Below are 20838 nucleotides of genomic sequence, written 5' to 3' on the forward strand. Positions count from 1 at the left end.
GAGAGGAGGAGATTGTGGATCTGTACAATCAAATGTGCCTCCGTCCCTGGGGAGGGCAAACACTGGCAACCATCAAAGTTCACACGTTTCACCAAAGGTAAGTTCAGGTAAACACTGAGATTCTACACTGTTGTATTTTTATTGTTGTATTGTCATCATATCTTAACATAATGGTTAAGGTCACTCACCCACTCAGGTCGGAGGAGCCTGTGTTGTTCATTTTGTTTAGGCTGCATGTTGATTTGACTATCATTTCCGGTGGCAGGCTGTGGGGGTGTGGTTTTTTTGCCAGTCCATTTGAGTGGCAGGTTTTTTGTGACAAAGAGGGTGAGCAGGCTCCGATATTTTCTGTTTAACGTTATACTTTGATTGAAGCTTTCTAATAAACAGTCAGAAGTCAACTGGACAAAGTGATGGATTTGTACAAACATGTCGCAGTAAAGAGCCCACTCAGTCTCTGAGCGGCTTTATTTGATGGACAGTAGTCGCGACATAGTTCATGAACAATGCTCAGTGTTCAGTGTGAACAGTCAGCAGCAGTTGTTCTGAAGGGAGAGAGGGGTTCACCAGTCTGCAGGAATGAAGTTCAGGATTCATACAAACTCCTGAAAGTTTAGAAGATGCTTCATTTTAAATGTTTTGTTTTCTAGCTCAGAAAAATGCTTGATTTTCAACATAATCTGCTGTTTCCTTGTGTTGTTACACAATCACTCATGTAAACAAAAAGAATATTTGAAATGAAACTGTTCTGTTCTGTTCTCTTGAAAATAGCAAGCATTAAATAATCTGATCAAAACATGTGATTGTCTGATTCAGTAAATTGTTGCGTTACATTCATTAATTGTGTTCTTTATTTTGTGTTATCTTTTTTGTGACAGGTGATGATTGTCCAGCTGTTTGGAAACTTCTTGTCTGTGGAGGCCAAAGCTGAATCCCTCTTTTCCTTCTTCCTAGTTCCAGCAGTTTGTCTCTGGCCTGATGAAAGCACTTTACAGTGAACTCTGGCAGCTCTTGTTTCACTTTACTTCATGGATTTTTTGTGAAGTTTGAATTGAAGTTTTGCACTTTGCAGTTTCTTTTTGCAACAGTTTTTATTTTTGTATGAAGACATGTTCCCATTTATCTCAGGGCTGCCTTTCCTCTGAGTGGACTGAGGAAATAAATCTGACTCAAGGTTGACACTGAGTCGTAGTAAACTACATTTGATTCAGTGAGATTTTATTTTTCTTTCTTATTAAATTGTCCTCCACAGACAAATGTGAACAGTGACTGAAAACAGCGATCTGGAATCAGATTGCCCTTGTAGTCCAGGAAGATAAGAGCCAATCAGGAGCCAGCATGGGTGTCTATGTCGTCGTTTCCAAAGGTCTGGAGTTTTCAAAATAAAACAGGTCCTGCAGCATTTCTGACAGTCTCTGTTTTAGAGGCTGAAGACTCTGGAGGAGAGAGGACGGAGGAGGAAACAGAGAAGAAGAGAAGAGTTTAAAACTAAAATGTAGCAGAGTGGATGGAGCCAAAGACAGGAAGTAAAACAACAGTGGGTACACAAGGTAAGTAATTACAAAAAAAGGGAAATAAACCAAAGTCCAAGACTCCAGACCGTGTTCATCAACTGTCATACAAAGGGCAGGTCATGACATCTTTATTCTTAATGTAATGTTTGATCCAGTTCAACCTGAAAATGATATTAGATGAATGGAAATCAAGATAATTCTGTTGAAACAGTGAGACTTGTTTTTATAGAAAAGTGAAGAAGGTAGAGAGAGTGTTTGTGTGTGTGTGTGTGTGTGTGTGTGTGTGTGTGTGTGTGTGTGTGTGTGTGTGTTTCTGGGTGTGTCTCTTGAGCAGCTTGTTTGTCCTGATTCCTGTGTGTGTGAGCTCACAGTCAGTGTTACTGGTTTCCCTCTCAGACTGACTGACGAGGAGACAAGTCTGACTTGTGCTTCTACAGAATCCTGTCAGAGAAAGAAAACCCAGAGAGGAGGAGATTGTGGATCTGTACAATCAAATGTGCCTCCGTCCCTGGGGAGGGCAAACACTGGCAACCATCAGAGTTCACACAATTCACCAAAGGTAAGTTCAGGTAAACACTGAGATTCTACACTGTTGTATTTTTATTGTTGTATTGTCAGAAGAGTTTAAAACTAAAATGTAGCAGAGTGGATGGAGCCAAAGACAGGAAGTAAAACAACAGTGGGCACACAAGGTAAGTAATTACAAAATAAAACAGGAAATAAACCAAAGTCCAAGACTCCAGACCATGTTCAACAACTGTCATACAAAGAGCAGGTCATGACATCTTTATTCTTAATATAATGTTTGATCCAGTTCAACCTGAAAATGATATTAGATGAATGGAAATCAAGATAATTCTGTTGAAACAGTGAGACTTGTTTTTTCATGTGAAGGTGAATAAGGTAGAGTCTGTTTTTAATAAATGATGGTGGAACATGTCAAACCTGTTTTTAACACACACACACACACACACACACACACACACACACACAGTCATGTGACTTCTTGTACCTGCAGAGGGGAGGAGCAGCTGAAAGTGAAAGTGTTCAGTGAGCTCAGACTCCATTTGAAGTGGACGGAGCAGAAGGAGGGAAACTGAAGGCTGAGGCAGGTGAGTGTTAACACAACATTATTATTATTTTACTGTCAAAGTCTCAGAGTCAGTTTGTCCCTGTGGACTGTGGAGGGAAGAAGAGTCACAGTGAACCTCTGTCCACACAGAGACACTGAGAGGAAAACCTGTGTGTGTGTGTGTGTGTGTGTGTGTGTGTGTGTGTGTGTGTGTGTGTGTGTGTGTCTCTTGAGCAGCTTGTTTGTCCTGACTCTTGTGTGTGTGAGCTCACAGTCAGTGTTTCCCTCTCAGACTGAGGCTGTGATGAGGGGAGCTGAAGAGGGAAGGGCAGGGGCTCATGGGTTTGGAGAAACAGAATTCAGAGGGAGTTGTCAGTCAGTTCAACAGCTTTCTGATGAGAACTGAGGGCACAAGCCACATTTAATCACTTCAATATAAAATTAGAAGAAGAAATAAGGGTTGGCATCTGGTCAGAGGCCTAAAGGGCAGGTGCTTGAGCATCACCTGAGGTCTACCTGTGCACGTGCATATGGAGAGAAGGATTATTCATCAAACTCTCTCAGTCAGACATCAAGGGGAGAACAAATGAATGGATTAAAGACTTTGTAAAGAAGATCAATACAAGTTAGAATTGGAAAAAACACTGAAGGAAATGTGTTGTTGAAAATGGAACTCCTCAGGGGAGCAGAGTAAGTCCTCTTATTTTCCATAATGATAGACCATATATTTATGGGAATGGAGAAGGAGATGGGCTTTTCATTCATCGGCTTTTCAATGCAAAGAGCTCCTTTATTAAAGCAGGAGGAGCGTTTCTGTTCCAGAACTTCAGATGAAAACTGTCAGCAGTTCAGTGGATTGAAGAAACAGGACCGTTGAGAACAATCATTTACTCTGATTCAAGTTCATCACTCAGCAGCTTCCAGTTCAGTCATTCAGAGAGCAGACCAGATATCCTGATACAAGTACAACAAACATACAGAATTCACATGATGGGGCTGACAGGGACGTTTTTGTGGAGACCAGCACACATTGGTGTTACAGGAAATGAAACGGCAGAGAAGGAGGCAACAAGACATAAACAGTTAGATGAAGCAAAACAGAAATGAAGGGAATCAATAAACAAATACTGAAGGAAATTCTGTTCATACAGAGACACTGAGAGAAAAACCTGTTTGTGTGTGTGTATGTGTGTGTCTCTTGAGCAGCTTGTTTGTCCTGACTCTTGTGTGTGTGAGCTCACAGTCAGTGTTACTGGTTTCCCTCTCAGACTGACTGAAGTCCTGAAGATGAGTGATTGTGTGGAGGAAGAGGAGGACAGAGCAGAGTCTCCAGGACCCAGCTGTCTGTCTGTGAAGAGTCACCGGTCCAGAGGTGATCCTCCAGTCTTCAGTCCTGAACCTGGACCCTCAGACTCACAGTAAGAGACCTGCTACAAACCTGTGAACCTCCAAACTGTCTCTGTAACAGTGTTTAGTGTGTTGAACTCCTGCAGTGAACTTCCTGTAACAGCTGCCGTAGTGTCGCAGAAAATAACTTCCCCTGGTTCCTCTGACATATCAGTGTATTAACAGTGACTGCTGAGGAGCTGGTTTCTTGTGAAATGATCCCAACAAAGAAGAGTTTGACTTTTTTCTTGTGCATATTTTTGCTGCAGCTGATGAACATGACAGAGATGTAAAGATGTCAGTAATTAAAGGGCCGTGGTGGAGCAGAGAAGCAGCCACAGAAGAAGAGAGCAGTGTGTTGGTGAACCTGGATGAGCTGGGATCTAACAGAGTTGACCACACTTTGCAGGATCATTTTACAGCCTGAATGATGAGCTTCACATGTCAGAGCTTCACTCTCCACAGTTAGTTTGATCCAAACTACAGTGAGCAGCTGTTGGAGCAAATGACTGAGCCTTTTTAACATCAAACAAGATATTTGTCAGCTGTTTATACAGATTTCAGGCTCTATGTAATATGGGCCGCTGATTGTAAAGTGGTTCATACTGAAATAACAACATTTCACCACATTTAGTCAATCGAAATTTAAATGTTCAATCTAAATATTGGTGAAACTTAATATTTAGCTAATATGCTAATTTACACCGCTGGTCAGAGGAAGTACCAAAATAAAAACTTAATCCGGCATCATCCACGGTCAAGAGGGGTGAGTGGAGAAGGGTGGACGTGACGTAGCAGGTGAGTTGATTCTAAACAATGTTTTTGGTATTTGACGATGATCTTTGGATTCTGGACTCAGCGTTTGGCAGAAACTGGTTTGTGACTGGATCAGGATGGAAACTCAGGTGGATGAAGAGGATGATGATGATGATGATGTGGAGTTGGATGACTGGACTCCAGTTTCCAGTAGGAGAGGACGAGGACAGGGGCAGAACAGACAAGATGAAGTCAAGGCAGATCAATTCACATGAAGAGGAGAGTTGTTCACAAAAAGGTGGTGAGGGAGGATTTTAAAATAATCCTTCAGTTCAGGAAGGAAGATGAGCAGGTGAGTCCAGGTCTGAGAGCACTGTCTAGGGAATTAAACAAGAAGTTAGGAGAGGAGGAAATGGCTCAGATCTTTGTGATGGAAACTTGTTAATAACCTGTAAAACAGAAGAACAGAAAAATAAAGCTTTTCCAAATAACTGATGAGTGATGACAGGTATTCCTGTTCATGAAGACTTGGACAGACTCAGATGGAGTTCTAGTGGAGGTGAGGTGAGCAGGATAAAGAGATTGTTGAAAACAGGGAACGGTGAACAGATTGATAGCTCGTCTGTGCTTCTGGAGTTTCAGGAGTCTGTGCTTCCAGAAAAAGTGAGAATTGGATGTGATACATGATTTTCATGTCCATAGCTCGTTATGGGGCAGTAATAATGATGAGGATGGAATGGTGATGAAGAGTTAATGGAGAATAAAAACCTAGTAGCTTCAATGACAGAAGTAACAGAAGAATCTTTAGATCTTACACTAGTGTCAGACTCATTGGCAGGTGTTTGTTCATGGTTCATCAGTAGTTAGAGGAACAACTGTAGGAAGTGACCACTACCCCATAGTGATAGAAGCAGGACTGAGTTTGGGAACATGTGACACTGACGGGTCACAGCAATGGTCGTTCAGTAGAGCTGATTGGGAAACATTTAGATCTATCAGTGAGTAAGAAATGCAAACAACTGATAGTAATGAAGATGATGATGTAGATGATTGTGTTTGTAAAGCTGTTTCAGAGGCTGAAAAGATCCTTAGTGGACAAAGGAATGTGATGAAGCAACTAAGGCTGGAAATAAAACTTTTAAAATGTTGAGAAGGAATCAGTTTTCAGAAGCTTATTGAATATAAAAACAAGTGTAAGGAGAACCATAAAAAATGCAAAGAAGGAATTGTGGAGGTCATTTTGTAATTCAGTGGGAAGGAAACAGATAAGGATAAAATGTGTAGTTCTGACAATATTCTATGAAAACAGTCCTGAAAACAGTGTCTCTGTTAATATGTGTTGGTGTTAAAATGAGGTGAGGTCAAGAGCATTGTTGACTGATTGATGTTAATTTCTAAATCATTTAATTCAGTTTCAGCTGAGGCTGTAAAATATGAAAGTGAGGGAACAAAAACATGCATTGCAGCTTCAGGTGAATATTTTTCAGCCGGGCCTGTTTGGTGGAATCCTGCTGTAGCTGTAGACGTCTGCTCGCACACTTTCACTCTGCACACCAGCAGTTTCCTCTGCAGAGAAGAGCTCTGTCTTACTACCTGCTGAATCCACCATTATCAGAGAAATCCACCAAGGTGCAGGTGCACCTGGCTTTTAAAGGGGATGGGAGAGAGCTCTCTGATTGGTTCATTACATGTTACGTCCAAAACACACCCATGATTAATGAAGAGACTAATTACAACCCTTTTGAAGCATGTGCCTGGTGCTGTGACTGTTTGTCCACTGTTAAACTAACAAAAGTGGATGAGGACACGTCCTAAATGCTCTGGCTCCATGAGCCCAGATGGTTAAAATAGGTCCTAAGTCTTCAGAAGGAACCAATGGGCTCAGAGCTGAGAGCCACAGACAGAGGAGGGAAGTCACAAAGTGTTGAGAGACGAACTCACACACTGTTGGTTTGGCTCTTTTCATGGGGTTTGTTGTCAAGAACAATCATGTAGAATAACAGCACAATGATCCTTTAATTACACACAAGACTGTCTTTACCATCACTGATATCTGTGCAGATGTAACTCTGACAAACTGTGTGTTTGCCAGTGAAGTTGTGTGATGGTCAGATGAAGCCTGCAGCAGGATGTGGTGTTTGCTGTTGTCACAGTCATGTAGAAACACACAGGCCTCCTTGTGTGAAATGAAGCTGAACTCCAGAGAAAGAATCAATATGGAGAAGAAGAGCAGACACATCAGCAGCCATTAGTTTTAGTCAGGATGTTGTTTTGTCTTCATTTGTGGCAGTGGCAGTGTCGGGGTCACAGACATCTGATCCTCTCACCTTACCTTTGTATCACTCTGCTTCTTTAGAGCTGATGTGAGACAGGTCATCAACAGCTGGAGACTGGACACATTTAATGACTGACTGACACAACAGTGTTGTTTCTGGATGCTGCTGTGTTGCTTCCATCCTTCAGTACAGTGTGCAGTGCTGGATGGTGACGTCACTGCAGGACGTCAGCTGAGAGTTCCCACAATGACTCTGTCATCAGAGAATTGATCAGTGATCCATGTGATATGAATAAAAACATGTTTGTGTTTGCAGAGGTCAGAACCACAGACTGAGAGCAGAGTCTCCAGGATCCAGCTGTCTGTCTATGAAGAGTGACTGGTCCAAATACTTTAATCATCCAGACCTCAGTCCTGAACCTGGACCCTCAGACTCACAGTAAGAGGCAGTTTCCACTGTAAACTGAGCTGAAGATGATTCAGTTATTAGACATATTTGACTGTGACATGTTAGTGATGAAGAAATGTCTTCACAGAGGGAGGAAGAGGAGTGGTGTCTCTGTGGAGGAGCAGCTGTCCTGCTGTGCTCTGTGTCAGGACGTCCTGAAGGATCCAGTCTCTACCAGCTGTGGACACTGGTTCTGCAGACAGTGCTTCACCTCATACTGGGACCAGTCTGGGTCTTCAGGGGACCTCTCCTGTCCCCAGTGTGGACAAAGACCCAGAACCAGACCAGGACTGCAGACAGCCAGTCAGACCAACACTGTTCAAAGTGAGACTGAACATGTGTCTGCTGATGTCTTCATTTCTGAAACCAGGACCTGTTGTTTTCTCCAGTGTCAGTTGTTCTATCACACAGCACTGACATTTCAGATGATTCGAAAAAGCACAACATTAAAAAGCTTTTCTTTGCTGCTCTTTAGTTTTTCTGTAGCTGATGAAAATAATCAGCAGCTTCTCAGATTCTCTTTCTTCAGTCTGACATTGTCTCTTCTCTTTCAGCAGATAGTGGTCTGCAGGAGGTTTTAGATCAACATAAGATCAGTCTGAGGAGCAGATGTGAACGTGTGACTGAAGGAAGTGATGGAACAGGAAGTGGAACCCTCCTCAATAGGATCTACACTGAGCTCTACATCACAGAGGGACAGAGTGAAGAGGTTAATACCCAACATGAGGTGAGGCAGCTGGAGACAGCGTCCAAGATGAAGACCCTCCATGACGCTCCAATCAAGTGCCACGACATCTTTAAAGCCTTACCTGACCAACAGAGACCCATCAGAGTGGTTCTGACCAACGGCGGTGCTGGCATTGGAAAAACCTTCTCAGTGCAGAAGTTCAGTCTGGACTGGGCAGAGGGCTTGGAGAACCAAGATGTCAGTCTGCTGGTTCTGCTTTCGTTCAGGGAGCTGAACCTGATCAGAGAGCAGCAGTACAGTCTTCTCAGGCTGCTCCATGTTTTCCATCCAACATTACAGAAGGTCACAGCAGAGCAGCTGGCTGTCTGTAAAGTTGTGTTCATCTTGGACGGCCTGGATGAAAGCAGACTTTCACTGGATTTCACCAACAGGGAGGTTGTGTCTGATGTCACACAAACATCATCAGTCAACCTGCTGCTGACAAACCTCATCCAGGGGAACCTGCTTCCCTCGGCTCTGGTCTGGATCACTTCCAGACCTGCAGCAGCCAATCAGATCCCTCGTACATGTGTTGACAGGGTAACAGAGGTACGAGGCTTCACTGACGCCCAGAAGGAGGAGTACTTCAGGAGGAGATCCAGTGATGAAGAGCTGTCCAGCAGAACCATCTCACACATCAAGAAGTCCAGGAGCCTCCACATCATGTGTCAAGTCCCAGTCTTCTGCTGGATCACTGCTACAGTTCTGGAGCACATGTTGACTACAGAGCAGAGAGGAGAGCTGCCCCAGACCCTGACTGACCTGTTCTCACACTTCCTGCTGATTCAGACAAAGAGGAAGAAGCTCAAGTATGATGAGGGACATGAGACAAGTCCACAGGAGCTGATGGAGGCTGACAGGGAAGTTCTTCTGAAGCTGGGGAGGCTGGCGTTTGAACATCTGGAGAAAGGAAACATCCTGTTCTACCAAGAAGACCTGGAGCAGTGTGGTCTGGATGTCACAGAGGCCTCGGTGTACTCAGGACTCTGTACTGAGATCTTCAAAAGAGAGAGTGTGATCTTCCAGAAAACAGTCTACTGCTTTGTTCATCTGAGCATTCAGGAGTTTCTGGCTGCAGTCTACATGTTCCACTGTTACACCAACAGGAAGAGAAAGGTCCTGAGGAACTTCCTGCGAGAACATGTTAATTTTACCTTGGATGTCTTCCTGAGTGCAGCCATGGAGAAAACCCTCAGAAGTAAAAATGGTCACCTGGACCTGTTTGTTCGCTTCCTTCATGGCCTCTCTCTGGAGTCCAACCAGAGACTCTTAGGAGGTCTGCTGGGTCAGAGAAAGAACAGATCAAAAACCATCCAGAGAGCCATCAACAACCTGAAGAAGATGAACAGTGATAAAATCTCTCCTGACAGAAGCATCAACACCTTCCACTGTCTGATGGAGATGAAGGACCACTCAGTTCATCAGGAGATCCAAGAGTTCCTGAAGTCAGAGACCAGATCAGGGAAGAAACTCTCTGTGATCCACTGCTCAGCTCTGGCCTACATGCTGCAGATGTCAGAGGAGGTTCTGGATGAGTTGGACCTGAAGAAGTACAACACATCAGAGGAGGGACGACGGAGGCTGATTCCAGCTGTGAGGAACTGCAGGAAGGCTCGGTGAGTCCAGACATGATCAATATAATTATCAATCAGTAGATTAGATCAGTAGTTGAATCACATTCAGATTAACACAGATTTCATTTATTCTTATTGTTCTTGATTTTACTCAAAGGTCAGTTGTGTTTTTTTCTGGAGGTGTTGTAAATGCTGTGAGCACCAAAATGTAGATGTTTCAGTTGGTTGTGATTGTTGCTGTTAAGTTCATAAAAACACTTGTTTTGTTTATTTGTAATAATTGTTGGATGCTTCATTGATTTGTCAATGTTCTGTGTTGTTTTGAGTCTTTTTGGTTTAATTCAGACCTGATCAAACTAATTAAAGCAGCTCCACTGATCTTACACCTCAGTGTGTGTTTCCAGGTGTTTCCAGGTGTTTCCAGGTGTTGGGGAGGACACCTGCATATGAGAAAACAGTAGTATTCAACCTTTAGTGTCTCCAGCTGTGCAGTCTGATAAATGTCCACAGGTGATGTCACCTGAGTCAGGGTGGGCGGAGTCTTTAGACAACACCAGACCTCTGTAGCCCCCCCCATCTCTGCTGCATAACGCACCTTAATCTAACCGCTGAGGGTTGAGGTGCATTGTGGGTAATGTAGGCAGCAGGTTTTTGTGAGGAAGAAGAATGTGTGAATGCAAAAAGAAGATGTCTCTGGTTCAGCTTTGTTGAAACTGTCCATTGTGACAGTGTTACAGGAGAGCAGTGATGAATCTGTGGAGGTCTGTATTCAGGACTCATGAGGTTTCTATGACAACAGTCATCAGTGTTTGACAGTGAACAGTGAATGCAGTGAAGCTCTAATGAGCAGGTTCTAGCAGGTGTTTAGTAAAGTTTGTATAAGACCTGAATCATTGTCCAGAGATGACTGAAGTCATGATGAGCATTGAGGATGTTAGGGGAGCTTTATTGATTATTGAACTTTTCATGTTGAAGAGTGAACTTGTGTTTTTTCAAGTGTCATGGTGGAGCTTTAAAGTCTTTCCATAGATTGTGTTGAATGAGACAGAAAGTCCCAGGTGTTTTCTCTCTTGTTGCTGTAGAGGAGAGTCGTATCAGGAAATGTTCAGCTTCAGCCAAGAACACAGGTGTGAATCTATCAGAGCAGAATGGGAGGATTCAGTCTTCTTCTACACACCAGAGCTCAGTGTCATGTTTCTGTGAGGACCTTCTGTGAAAACCAGGCAGCAAACAGAGATTAGATTGAACTGTTGACTGAGTTGACCTCAGGAGAAATGTTCTGGAGTAGGGATGCCACGGTGTGGAAATGTTCCCACCGGACATTAAGACATGTGTGGGCTCAGTATCTGTAGATTAGACCTCAGTGTTTCCCACACACTGATTTATCTGTGACAGGCCGCAACCACATCAACAATGACGCCACATATTGATTTTCTATTGTTTTACAGTTTCAAATGAGGAAAATCTTATTTCACTGTAGAGCTGTGCACACACACACTTCCAGGTTGTAACTGTAGAGTCCACTCAGTGTTGATCACTAGTGTTTTACTGAGGACAGTTTGTTCATGGATCAACGTGGGCGCTGCCACTGATTCACCACAATGAGCCAGATGTGTTTTATGCAGTGGTGTGTGTTGACTTCTGCAGAGAGGCAGCAGAGCCAAGCAATCTGGAGTCAGTTTAGAAACAGTGGAGAATAAAACTGTTTTTCTGAACAAGATTCTGACTCTGGATCAAATCATATGATGGAAGCAGAAATGTAACATCATTTTCCCTCCTTCATCTGCACAACAAAGATTCCCATGAAACTCTGCAGGTCTGAGAGAGAGTGATGAGAATTATTGTTTCATGTCAAACACAATCAGATCAGATGAGCTGAGCCACAGATGTGAAGAGCAGATGTTCATCACATCATCATCTTTTCTCATCAGATGCATTTTAACTTCAGTGTCTTTTATTACAAACTGTCTGATTTTATTCTAACACATTTTATATTTTCTCTCATCACAGACTTGTTGGTTGTCGACTCTCAGAGACTCACTGTGAAGTCGTGTCCTCAGCTCTGAAGTCCAACCCCTCCCATCTGAGACACCTGGACCTGAGTGACAACTGGGACCTGGAGGATTCAGCAGTGAAGCAGCTGTGTGCTGGACTGGAGAGTCCAAACTGTAGACTGGAGACTCTGAGGTCAGTTCACTGACTGGAGCTGTTGTAGTTTTATATTCAGTTCAAATCTGTGAAGTTCCAGTTTTTCATTGGTTGGTTCATTGTCAGGATTTCTGTGTGAGGATTTAAAAAATCAGCCAGTGAAGAGAAAGAAGGAAGATGAGACCAGGAGCAGAGTGGTGATGGGGAGGGTCAGGAGAATCCCCGGGGGCCGTTTGGGGGCCGGGGCCAGACTGATTATTGTGTAGACTAATAATATTGTGTTATATAAAAGTGGTCTACCTCACTGCACCATCCTGCAGCCTGAACTGAGCCTCGCAGCCTCTTGTCTCTCCCAGCACGTCAGACGCTACCAAGTCTATATTTGCAGTAGGGGGGTAAATGAACTGTGATTGGTCAGCTGCTGACCAATAAGAGCTGTGAAGTGGGGCTGGTACAGAGTCATCAGAGACGTGTTGGTGTTATCAGGGAACGTGTGTGTTCACTGTTCACATTGGTTTGAAGCAGCAGCAGAAAGAGAAGGAGAAAGGTGGAGCAGAGAAGAATGAAGAAGAACAAATACTGGAGGAGGAAGCAGAGAAATGTTCCACAATCACAGAGAGATTCAACATCCAGTAAAGAGCCGGCAGCTGAAATGCTAAGCAGGGGCGTTGTAGCTAGCTGCTAGCTCAGCTCATATTAAATGTGGCTAGTATAGCTAGCTGCTAGTTGTTGGGCAGCAGCCCTGTGCTTGTGTTAGCTGCTGTTTGTCTTTGTGTGTTATTAACAGCTGGGACTGGTGATCTCCAGGTAAAATGAAGGGTCCCACTCGGCCCCTGGATGAGAGCAGTCACAGTGTTTGTGATTCAGAGCAGCAGAGAATTGACAGAGTTTGATGTTAAAATCAGAAAGTTGATGAGAATCAAACTGCAACAATCTCACAGATCTTCTGCTGCTGCTGCTGATCTGAACACCAGCAAAGCTGCAGCTCTCTGCAACCAACAAATGTTGCAGCTGTTGTTGTGTGTTGATGTCAGCACTGCAGCATCATGGGAAGCCACAGACCTTCAGACTGCAACACAAACCAGATCAAAGCAGGGCCAGTGGCTGAGGCGGGAAAGTGGAGACAAGAGGAAACTCAGCTGGGACATGGAGGCAGGAAGGATTAGATTGATGCTGGGAGCAATTTATGAGCAGCTCCAGGGGAGGTTGGCTGTAGGGGTTTTGTTGGCAGATCAGTCTGGTCCCTGTTACCTGAACTGAGCTGCTCTCACTTCTGTTCTCTTCAAGTCCACGTTGTGCTTCTCTGAACCTGTGCACTGTGAACTCAAAGCGCTCCAGGTGTCCTTCATGTCATATCTAATTGATTGTGTGTGAACACAACAAAAGCTCAGACTTGATCTTGAAGAATGGAGCTTCTTCTAATCACATGAATAACACAAGTGGTCATGTGACTGTGGTTCAGGAGCAGTTACCAGAGCAGACTGACACTGACACTCAGAGAAACTCTGTTCATCAACTATCAGACCTAAACCGTGGACGTTGTGCTGAGCTGAAGGGTTGTAGGACTGTGAGCACAGGTTTGATCTCTGCTCTGTGACCTTCATTAACCCCGTCCTCACTCAGTCTGCTCCTCACTGGGGGGTTGATGTGAAAATCAGATGAATTCTACTTCCTCATTCAGTGAAGATCAGCTGAATAAATCTGTGGTGTTTTCCAGCAGGAGGCTCTGAACGTTACCTGAAGGTGAACTGGTTGTTGCTGCAGGTCACAGAATCTGACGGCTCACAGAATGGGCTGTAACACCGGTGGTAGACTGAGGCCGAGCACTCGTCCTCCTCAAGTTCTCAACAGTGACACAAGTTCTTCTTTAAAGATGTGGACACAGAGAAATATTTTCCCTCCTCCTGTAAATGTGACATTGTGCAGTTGTTTGGTGACTTTGGAACATTGAAGCTGCTCCACCATGTTTGTTCTGAACAGTGTGACTGAGTTCTCACTGTTTGTTCACGTCCTCAGTGTTTTGTTTCTGTGCTGATGTCTGTAGTGTCAGAGAGGGAACAGACTAAACAGACGTGAATCCTCTGATTCTCCTCTGATTACAGACTGAACTGAGGTCAGCAGCAGCTGATCAACCTGTGTTCACATCAACAGCTGTATGAATGTTGTGCTGACATTTGGATGATGTGTGTAGAAGGCTGACATGATGAAGATCCACAATAACAGAAGGACAAAGTCACTCTACTCATTTTAGACAAAGATCATTGATCAGGACAAATCTGATTGATTATCAATCACTGATCTACATCTTTGATTCTTTATTCAGATTGAGGGACTGCAGTTTGTCAGAGATCAGCTGTTCTTCTCTGGTCTCAGCTCTGAAGTCCAACCCCTCCCATCTGAGAGAACTGGACCTGAGTGGAAACCAGGACCTGCAGGATCCAGGAGTGAAGGGTCTGTGTGGTTTTCTGCAGAGTCCAGACTGTAGACTGGAGACTCTGAGGTCAGTTCACTGTTGTAGATCTTATATCTTGAATCCACAGCTAATGAAGCTTCACACACAAGTTGAATCCATTGACTGTGAATGAATGAATGACATTGTAAATAGTTGTTGTCTCATGTTTCCAGTTGTTCTTCTCTCAGACTGAGAATGATTCTTCAGTTTCAGCTCATTTCACTCACTTGTCATGAATAATGTCTGTTCACTTCAGTTCAACCTTCACAGCTCACACACTCGTATTTCTCTCAGTCAGAGGACTCATGTTTTCTAAATCCACTGGAGAAAATGTCCAGTGTTAGTTGTTCAAGTCAATTCATTTTTATCACAACAACATACACAAGATCCTCACAACTAATATTTGTCCAAAGAAAGTGAAGAAACAATCTTCTTGTTTTCAGTAGATTTCAGTGAAGTGTCAGGACTAATGTCTGTTTGATCAAACTGTGTGTGTGTGTTTTCATCTGTAACACAACACACACAACTGTTGTGTTGACAATGTTGTGTTGTACTGACATGATGAAGATCCACAATAACAGAAGGACAAAGTCTCTCTACTCATTTTAGACAAAGATTATTGATCAGGACAAATCTGATTGATTATCAATCATTGATCTACAACTTTGATTCTTTATTCAGATTGAGGAGCTGCTGGTTGTCAGAGATTAGCTGTTCTTCTCTGGGCTCAGCTCTGAAGTCCAACCCCTCCCATCTGAGAGAACTGGACCTCAGCTACAACCAGAACCTGCAGGGTCCAGGAGTGAAGGGTCTGTGTGGTTTTCTGCAGAGTCCAGACTGTAGACTGGAGATTCTGAGGTCAGTTCACTGTTGTAGATCTTATATCTTGAATCCACAGCTGATGAAGCCTCACACACAAGTTGAATCCATTGACTGTGAATGAATGAATGACATTGTAAATAGTTGTTGTCTCATGTTTCCAGTTGTTCTTCTCTCAGACTGAGAATGATTCCTCACTTTCAGCTCATTTCACTCACTTGTCATGAATAATGTCTGTTCACTTCAGTTCAACCTTCACAGCTCACACACTCGTATTTCTCTCAGTCAGAGGACTCATGTTTTCTAAATCCACTGGAGAAAATGTCCAGTGTTAGTTGTTCAAGTCAATTCATTTTTATCACAACAACATACACAAGATCCTCACAACTAATATCTGTCCAAAGAAAGTGAAGAAACAATCTTCTTTTTTTCAGTAGATTTCAGTGAAGTGTCAGGACTAATGTCTGTTTGATCAAACTGTGTGTGTGTGTGTTTTCATCTGTAACACAACACACACAGCTGTTGTGTTGACAATGTTGTGTTGTACTGACATGATGATGATCCACAATAACAGAAGGACAAAGTCTCTCTACTCATTTTAGACAAAGATCATTGATCAGGACAAATCTTATTGATTATCAATCATTGATCTACATCTTTGATTCTTTATTCAGATTGAGGAGCTGCTGGTTGTCAGAGATCAGCTGTTCTTCTCTGGTCTCAGCTCTGAAGTCCAACCCCTCCCATCTGAGAGAACTGGACCTTAGCTGGAACCAGGACCTGCAGGATCCAGGAGTGAAGGGTCTGTGTGGTTTTCTGCAGAGTCCAGACTGTAGACTGGAGACTCTGAGGTCAGACTCCATGTTTTCTTTCTGTGCTGAGATGAATGTGATGTGAAAGTTGTGTTGATACTGAGCTGCAGACATGAGGCTGATATTATACTGATCCACACTGAGGATCTTCATGGTAAAGTCTGTTTCCTTCTTCTCTGCTTTTAGTCCAGTGACTGTTTCTCTTCAACTTTCACCTCATGACTTTTTAAAACAACAGAAACACATTGAATCTGTCAGACAATAACTGATCTATAATCAATAGCTGATGGTCCCAACACTTTTATAAGGCTCTGTGATGTTTGTACTGACTCCAATATCCAAAGCCAAGTTGTCATAGCAACAGGTTGTTTCATCACTTTAAATCCTGTAGGTTTGACTGTGTTAAATATTTGAGCTCAGTCACCAGGTGTCTGAGTCTCTGCCGTTCCATCAACTAGTGAATTTAATATATATTTCTATACATTTGTTGTCATGTCTCCAAACTTCAGCCTGACATGTTTGTTGTCTTTGAAAACTTGAGGATCTTTAGTAGAATCTGCACAATATGAGTTTGTATAGATGGAGCCACAGGTGGAGCTGGCAGAGTTGAAGAGGTGGAGTCACTACGTCTTTATTGAAGCAGCAGCATGTTGTCATGAATATTAATGAGAGCTGTTTTTACTTTGTCTGTTTGACTCTTTGTGGTTTCAAGCAGGAACTTTGTCTCCGAAACTCACATCTTTGATTCTTCATTCAGATTGAGGAGCTGCAGTTTGTCAGAGATCAGCTGTTCTTCTCTGGGCTCAGCTCTGAAGTCCAACCCCTCCCATCTGAGAGAACTGGACCTGAGTGAAAACCACTTGCAGGATTCAGACCTGAAGGATCTCCGTGGTCTTGTGGAGAGTCCAGACTGTAGACTGGAGACTCTGAGGTCAGTAGAGGGGCGGAGTCAGTCCATGCTGCTCTCAGCAGTATTGTACTAAACAGAGTATCAGAGCAAAGATCCAGTGTTTCCTGTGAACCTCCAACCTCCTCAGTGGCTGCTTTCCTCAGTGAAGCTGTGAGAGGAGAACGGGGACAGGCTTCAGGATTGGACAGAAAGACAGAGAGAGAGAGAGACAACAGTCAGCCAATCAGAGCAGCCAGAAGCTTGTTGTGATCGTGTGTGAGTTGATGTGTAGACGACTGTTGTTGTTGTGTTGATGTGTACAGGAAATAAAGCTGATTCCAGCTGACAGCCTCACAGATGGACAGAGACAGTGTCCTCATTCATCAAAGTGTCCAATCTGATCTGAGACTGTTTGTTCTCTGGTTTCAACACTAAACAGCTGATCAGTTTCATCTGTGTCACAGCTCTGAGATCAGTGTGATGGAGCCTGACAGTCCCTGGCTCTTAGTGACAGCCTCCATGTTCAGTCAGGTGATGTTTCAGAAGCAGCTCACATGTTGATCAACACACAGAGACTCTGTGTTTAAAGTGACATCAGCTGACAGGTAACAGGAGTGAATCCATCACTGACCTGTTGCTGACTCAGCACTTTGTTTCCACTGTGGACTGAGTGAAATGTGCAGAGTGAACAGACTTGATGCTGAACGTCTCTGCAGGTCTGTGAGCTTCCAGCTCAGTGTGTTCACTCCAACACGTTAACATGAGAGCTGAGAGGAAGCAGCTGCTGCACATCTGGTCTGAACAGGACTGAAGTCCCTGCTGCATCACTGACTGATGAAGTGAGTCTCTGTAAACACTGATTCATCTCCTCTGCTTTCTTCTTCTCTACACAGATGGAGGTGAGAGTGGAGAGGAGAGCTTGATCCAGCAGTGACTGACAGAGGAACCAGAAGAAGTGGAGATGACTCTCAGTGCTGCAGTCTGAACTGATCTGAGAACAGCTCCACTGTCACACACAGAGTCCAGTCCACCATCATCCCTGTGTGTTCCTCTGGATCTGACAGAGCATCATCAGTGTCTCTGGACTTAAAGCTCATCAAGTTCAGTTCTGAACAGTTTCCTTGTTGAGCTTCACAAAGAGGGAATTTCACAGTAAAATGATTTGAACTCTGAAGATTAGTTTGACTGTATGTTTTGATGTATTCAATAATACTTTATAGAAGATATATCAAATGATCATATTCATAATGTTGACTATGCTAAATATTTGTAACCAGCCCCTGCAGTGAATAGAAACCAAAAAAGTTTTTTACTGTAGTAGAAGTTAAAATGTTTTAAGATAAAAGTCAAAAGTAAGTTAAAGTTAAAATCTACTCATTATGTTACTGTTACATTTTCATAGTATTGTATTTTATTGCACATTTACTGCTTCTCTTAAGCCTGTTGAGATATGAGGTTTTTAGCCATATCTCCCAGCCTTTTTATATGAGCATGTCTATATATCTTAATGATAAGTCAACAAGTATCATTGGTTTAATTAATCATAAATTAACAGAACTTTAAATCCTTCTGTATGGTAAATAATGTTTTTATATTTACTTCCTGTTCTGTATAGCCTTATATTTGACTGGTGTTTAGTTCTGCTGTTTGTAGCAGGATAATAATTCAGTGTAAATTCAAATGTAGCTTAAATTTTCACCCACACAGTGAGGGGGGGCAGTAGAGTTTCAGGAGCCAGAACAACCTCCACCAATCAGAGGTTTAGTTCAGCCTGAGAGGTAAAACCCAGGGCTGGTGAGAGCGTCATCATCTTCATCATCTCCTCTCTTCTCTCATTGGCTGTCATTCACAGCTGATCCACAGAAATACTCTGGGCTTTGTTTACTAGAGGTTTTAATGTTGGCATTTCACTTGTTTCTTGTCTTTGTTTAACGCGACTGTTTTTACATCCAGAGACTGTTGATGTGAAGTGCAGCATTATCAATGACCACAATTAGCAAATCATTTGAACACATTTCCTCCAACCACTACTGACTTATTCAATGACCTTGTTGCTTCCAATGATAATTTAAGATTCTCTTTAGATACAGTTTCTCCTGATCAAAAAGCACCACAAATCAAATCACCATGGAAAAAGAAGCTGTTGAAAAGCTGAGAGAGGACAGAGGAAAAGCAAATCACATGTTCACTCGTATATTTTTAAACATGGGGTTTTAATTAACAGTTAATTCAGAAAACCAAAATAACCACAGTTTTCTTTTCTACAGCTGATAATCTTTTTAATCCACCACCTGCTCTCAGTCTAACTCAACTTTCAACTGAGAAAATCTCAGCACAGTTTTAAAAGAAAACATTTCTGTTTGAGCCAGCATAGCAAATATTAACACACAAACTGTCATGGGCTCCCAGCTATGATGTCAACCAATCTGCTGCCTTACTCTCTCCTAAGGAACAAGAATAATAAAGTCCTCTGAACTCAGGAAACATTAAACCAATAACATTTTAGAAAAGTTCCAATCTGGTTATTCAGCAACCCACAGCACAGAGAGTGCCCTAGTCAAAGTGGTAAATGAGAAATGAGCCGGTCTCTGACCGTGTTTTAGTCTGATTTATTCTTATTTATTGAAACAGCCATATGAATGGTGAATATCCTCAGGGGACCCACAGTACTGAATATGGTGTTCCTCAAGGAACCATTCACAGCCCAATCCTGTTATCACTATATTTGCTCCCATTGGGAAACAGTATCAACCATCACCATATGAAAGTCTCCGTAAAGCCAGAACATCCTATTATTCATCATTGATAGAAGAAAACAAGAACAATCCCAGGTTTCTGTTCAGCACTGTAGCCAGGCTGACAGACAGCCACAGCTCTGTTGACCCATCTATACCTTTAGCCCTCAGTTGTAATGACTTCATGAGCTTCTTTACAGATAAAATTGTCTCTGTTAGAGAAAAAATTCACCATCTCCTCCCCACAGCTGGTTCAGATGTATTGTCCAGTTCAGCAGCCTCAGAGTCAACTGTAACTGGCTTATATTTTGACTGTTTCTCTCCTGTACATCTCCCTGAGCTCACCTCAACAGTTTATTTATCTAAACCATCATCCTGTCTTCTTGACCCCATTCCAACAAGGTTGTTCAAAGAGGTTTTTCCTTTACTTGACACCTCTATATTAAGTCTGATTAACTTATCTTTATCAACTGGTTATGTACCGCAGGCTTTTAAAGTTGCAGTAATTAAACCTCTACTTAAAAAGCCTACTCTTGATCCTGACGTTTTAGCCAATTATAGACCTATATCCAACCTCCCCTTTATTTCCAAAATCCTTGAGAGGGTCGTGGCAAGCCAGTTATGTGATTACTTGCACAGGAATGGTTTGTTTGAAGACTTTCAGTCAGGTTTTAGAGTCCATCATAGCACAGAAACAGCTCTGGTTAAGGTTACCAATGATCTCCTCATAGCCTCAGACAATGGACTTGTCTCTATACTTGTCCTACTAGATCTTAGTGCCGCATTTGACACCATCGATCATAAGATTTTATTACAGAGACTAGAACATATGGTCGGCATCAAAGGAACCGCACTAAGCTGGTTTAAGTCATATCTGTCAGATAGACTCCAGTTTGTTCATGTTAATAATGACTCCTCTATCATCACAGAAGTCAGTCATGGAGTTCCACAAGGTTCTGTGCTAGGACCAATGCTCTTCAGTCTATATATGCTTCCTCTGGGAAACATTATTAGGAGGCACCAGATGAATTTCCATTGTTACGCAGATGACACCCAGCTGTACTTATCCATGAAGCCAGGTGAGACTAACCAGGCAGCCAAGCTTCAGGTCTGTCTTAAGGACATAAAAATCTGGATGACCAGTAATTTCTTACTCTTTAATTCAGACAAAACTGAAGTTATTGTAATTGGCCCAAAACACCTCAGAGATACACTATGTGATAATATACTG

General features: G+C 42.8%; 2 protein-coding genes across 2 annotated transcripts in view; one reads left to right on the forward strand and one right to left on the reverse strand.

Annotated features, from left to right (window-relative positions):
• LOC139609597 (NLR family CARD domain-containing protein 3-like) overlaps positions 1-20838 on the forward strand; it is a 267945-nt gene that overhangs the window by 207440 nt on the left and 39667 nt on the right. The window contains exons 11-12 of the mRNA XM_071464400.1: positions 14224-14400; positions 15034-15210. Of these exons, the coding sequence (XP_071320501.1) occupies positions 14224-14400; positions 15034-15210 (354 nt within the window). The remainder of the gene's footprint in view (positions 1-14223; positions 14401-15033; positions 15211-20838) is intronic.
• Positions 1-20838, reverse strand: part of LOC139609635 (protein NLRC3-like) — a 243837-nt gene that overhangs the window by 50833 nt on the left and 172166 nt on the right. The gene's annotated exons all lie outside the window — the stretch shown is intronic.

Source organism: Trachinotus anak, unplaced genomic scaffold, assembly GCF_046630095.1.
Source record: "Trachinotus anak isolate AG129_WGS33_773 ecotype Australia unplaced genomic scaffold, CSIRO_AGI_Tana_v1 ptg000026l, whole genome shotgun sequence".
Lineage (NCBI taxonomy): Eukaryota > Metazoa > Chordata > Actinopteri > Carangiformes > Carangidae > Trachinotus > Trachinotus anak.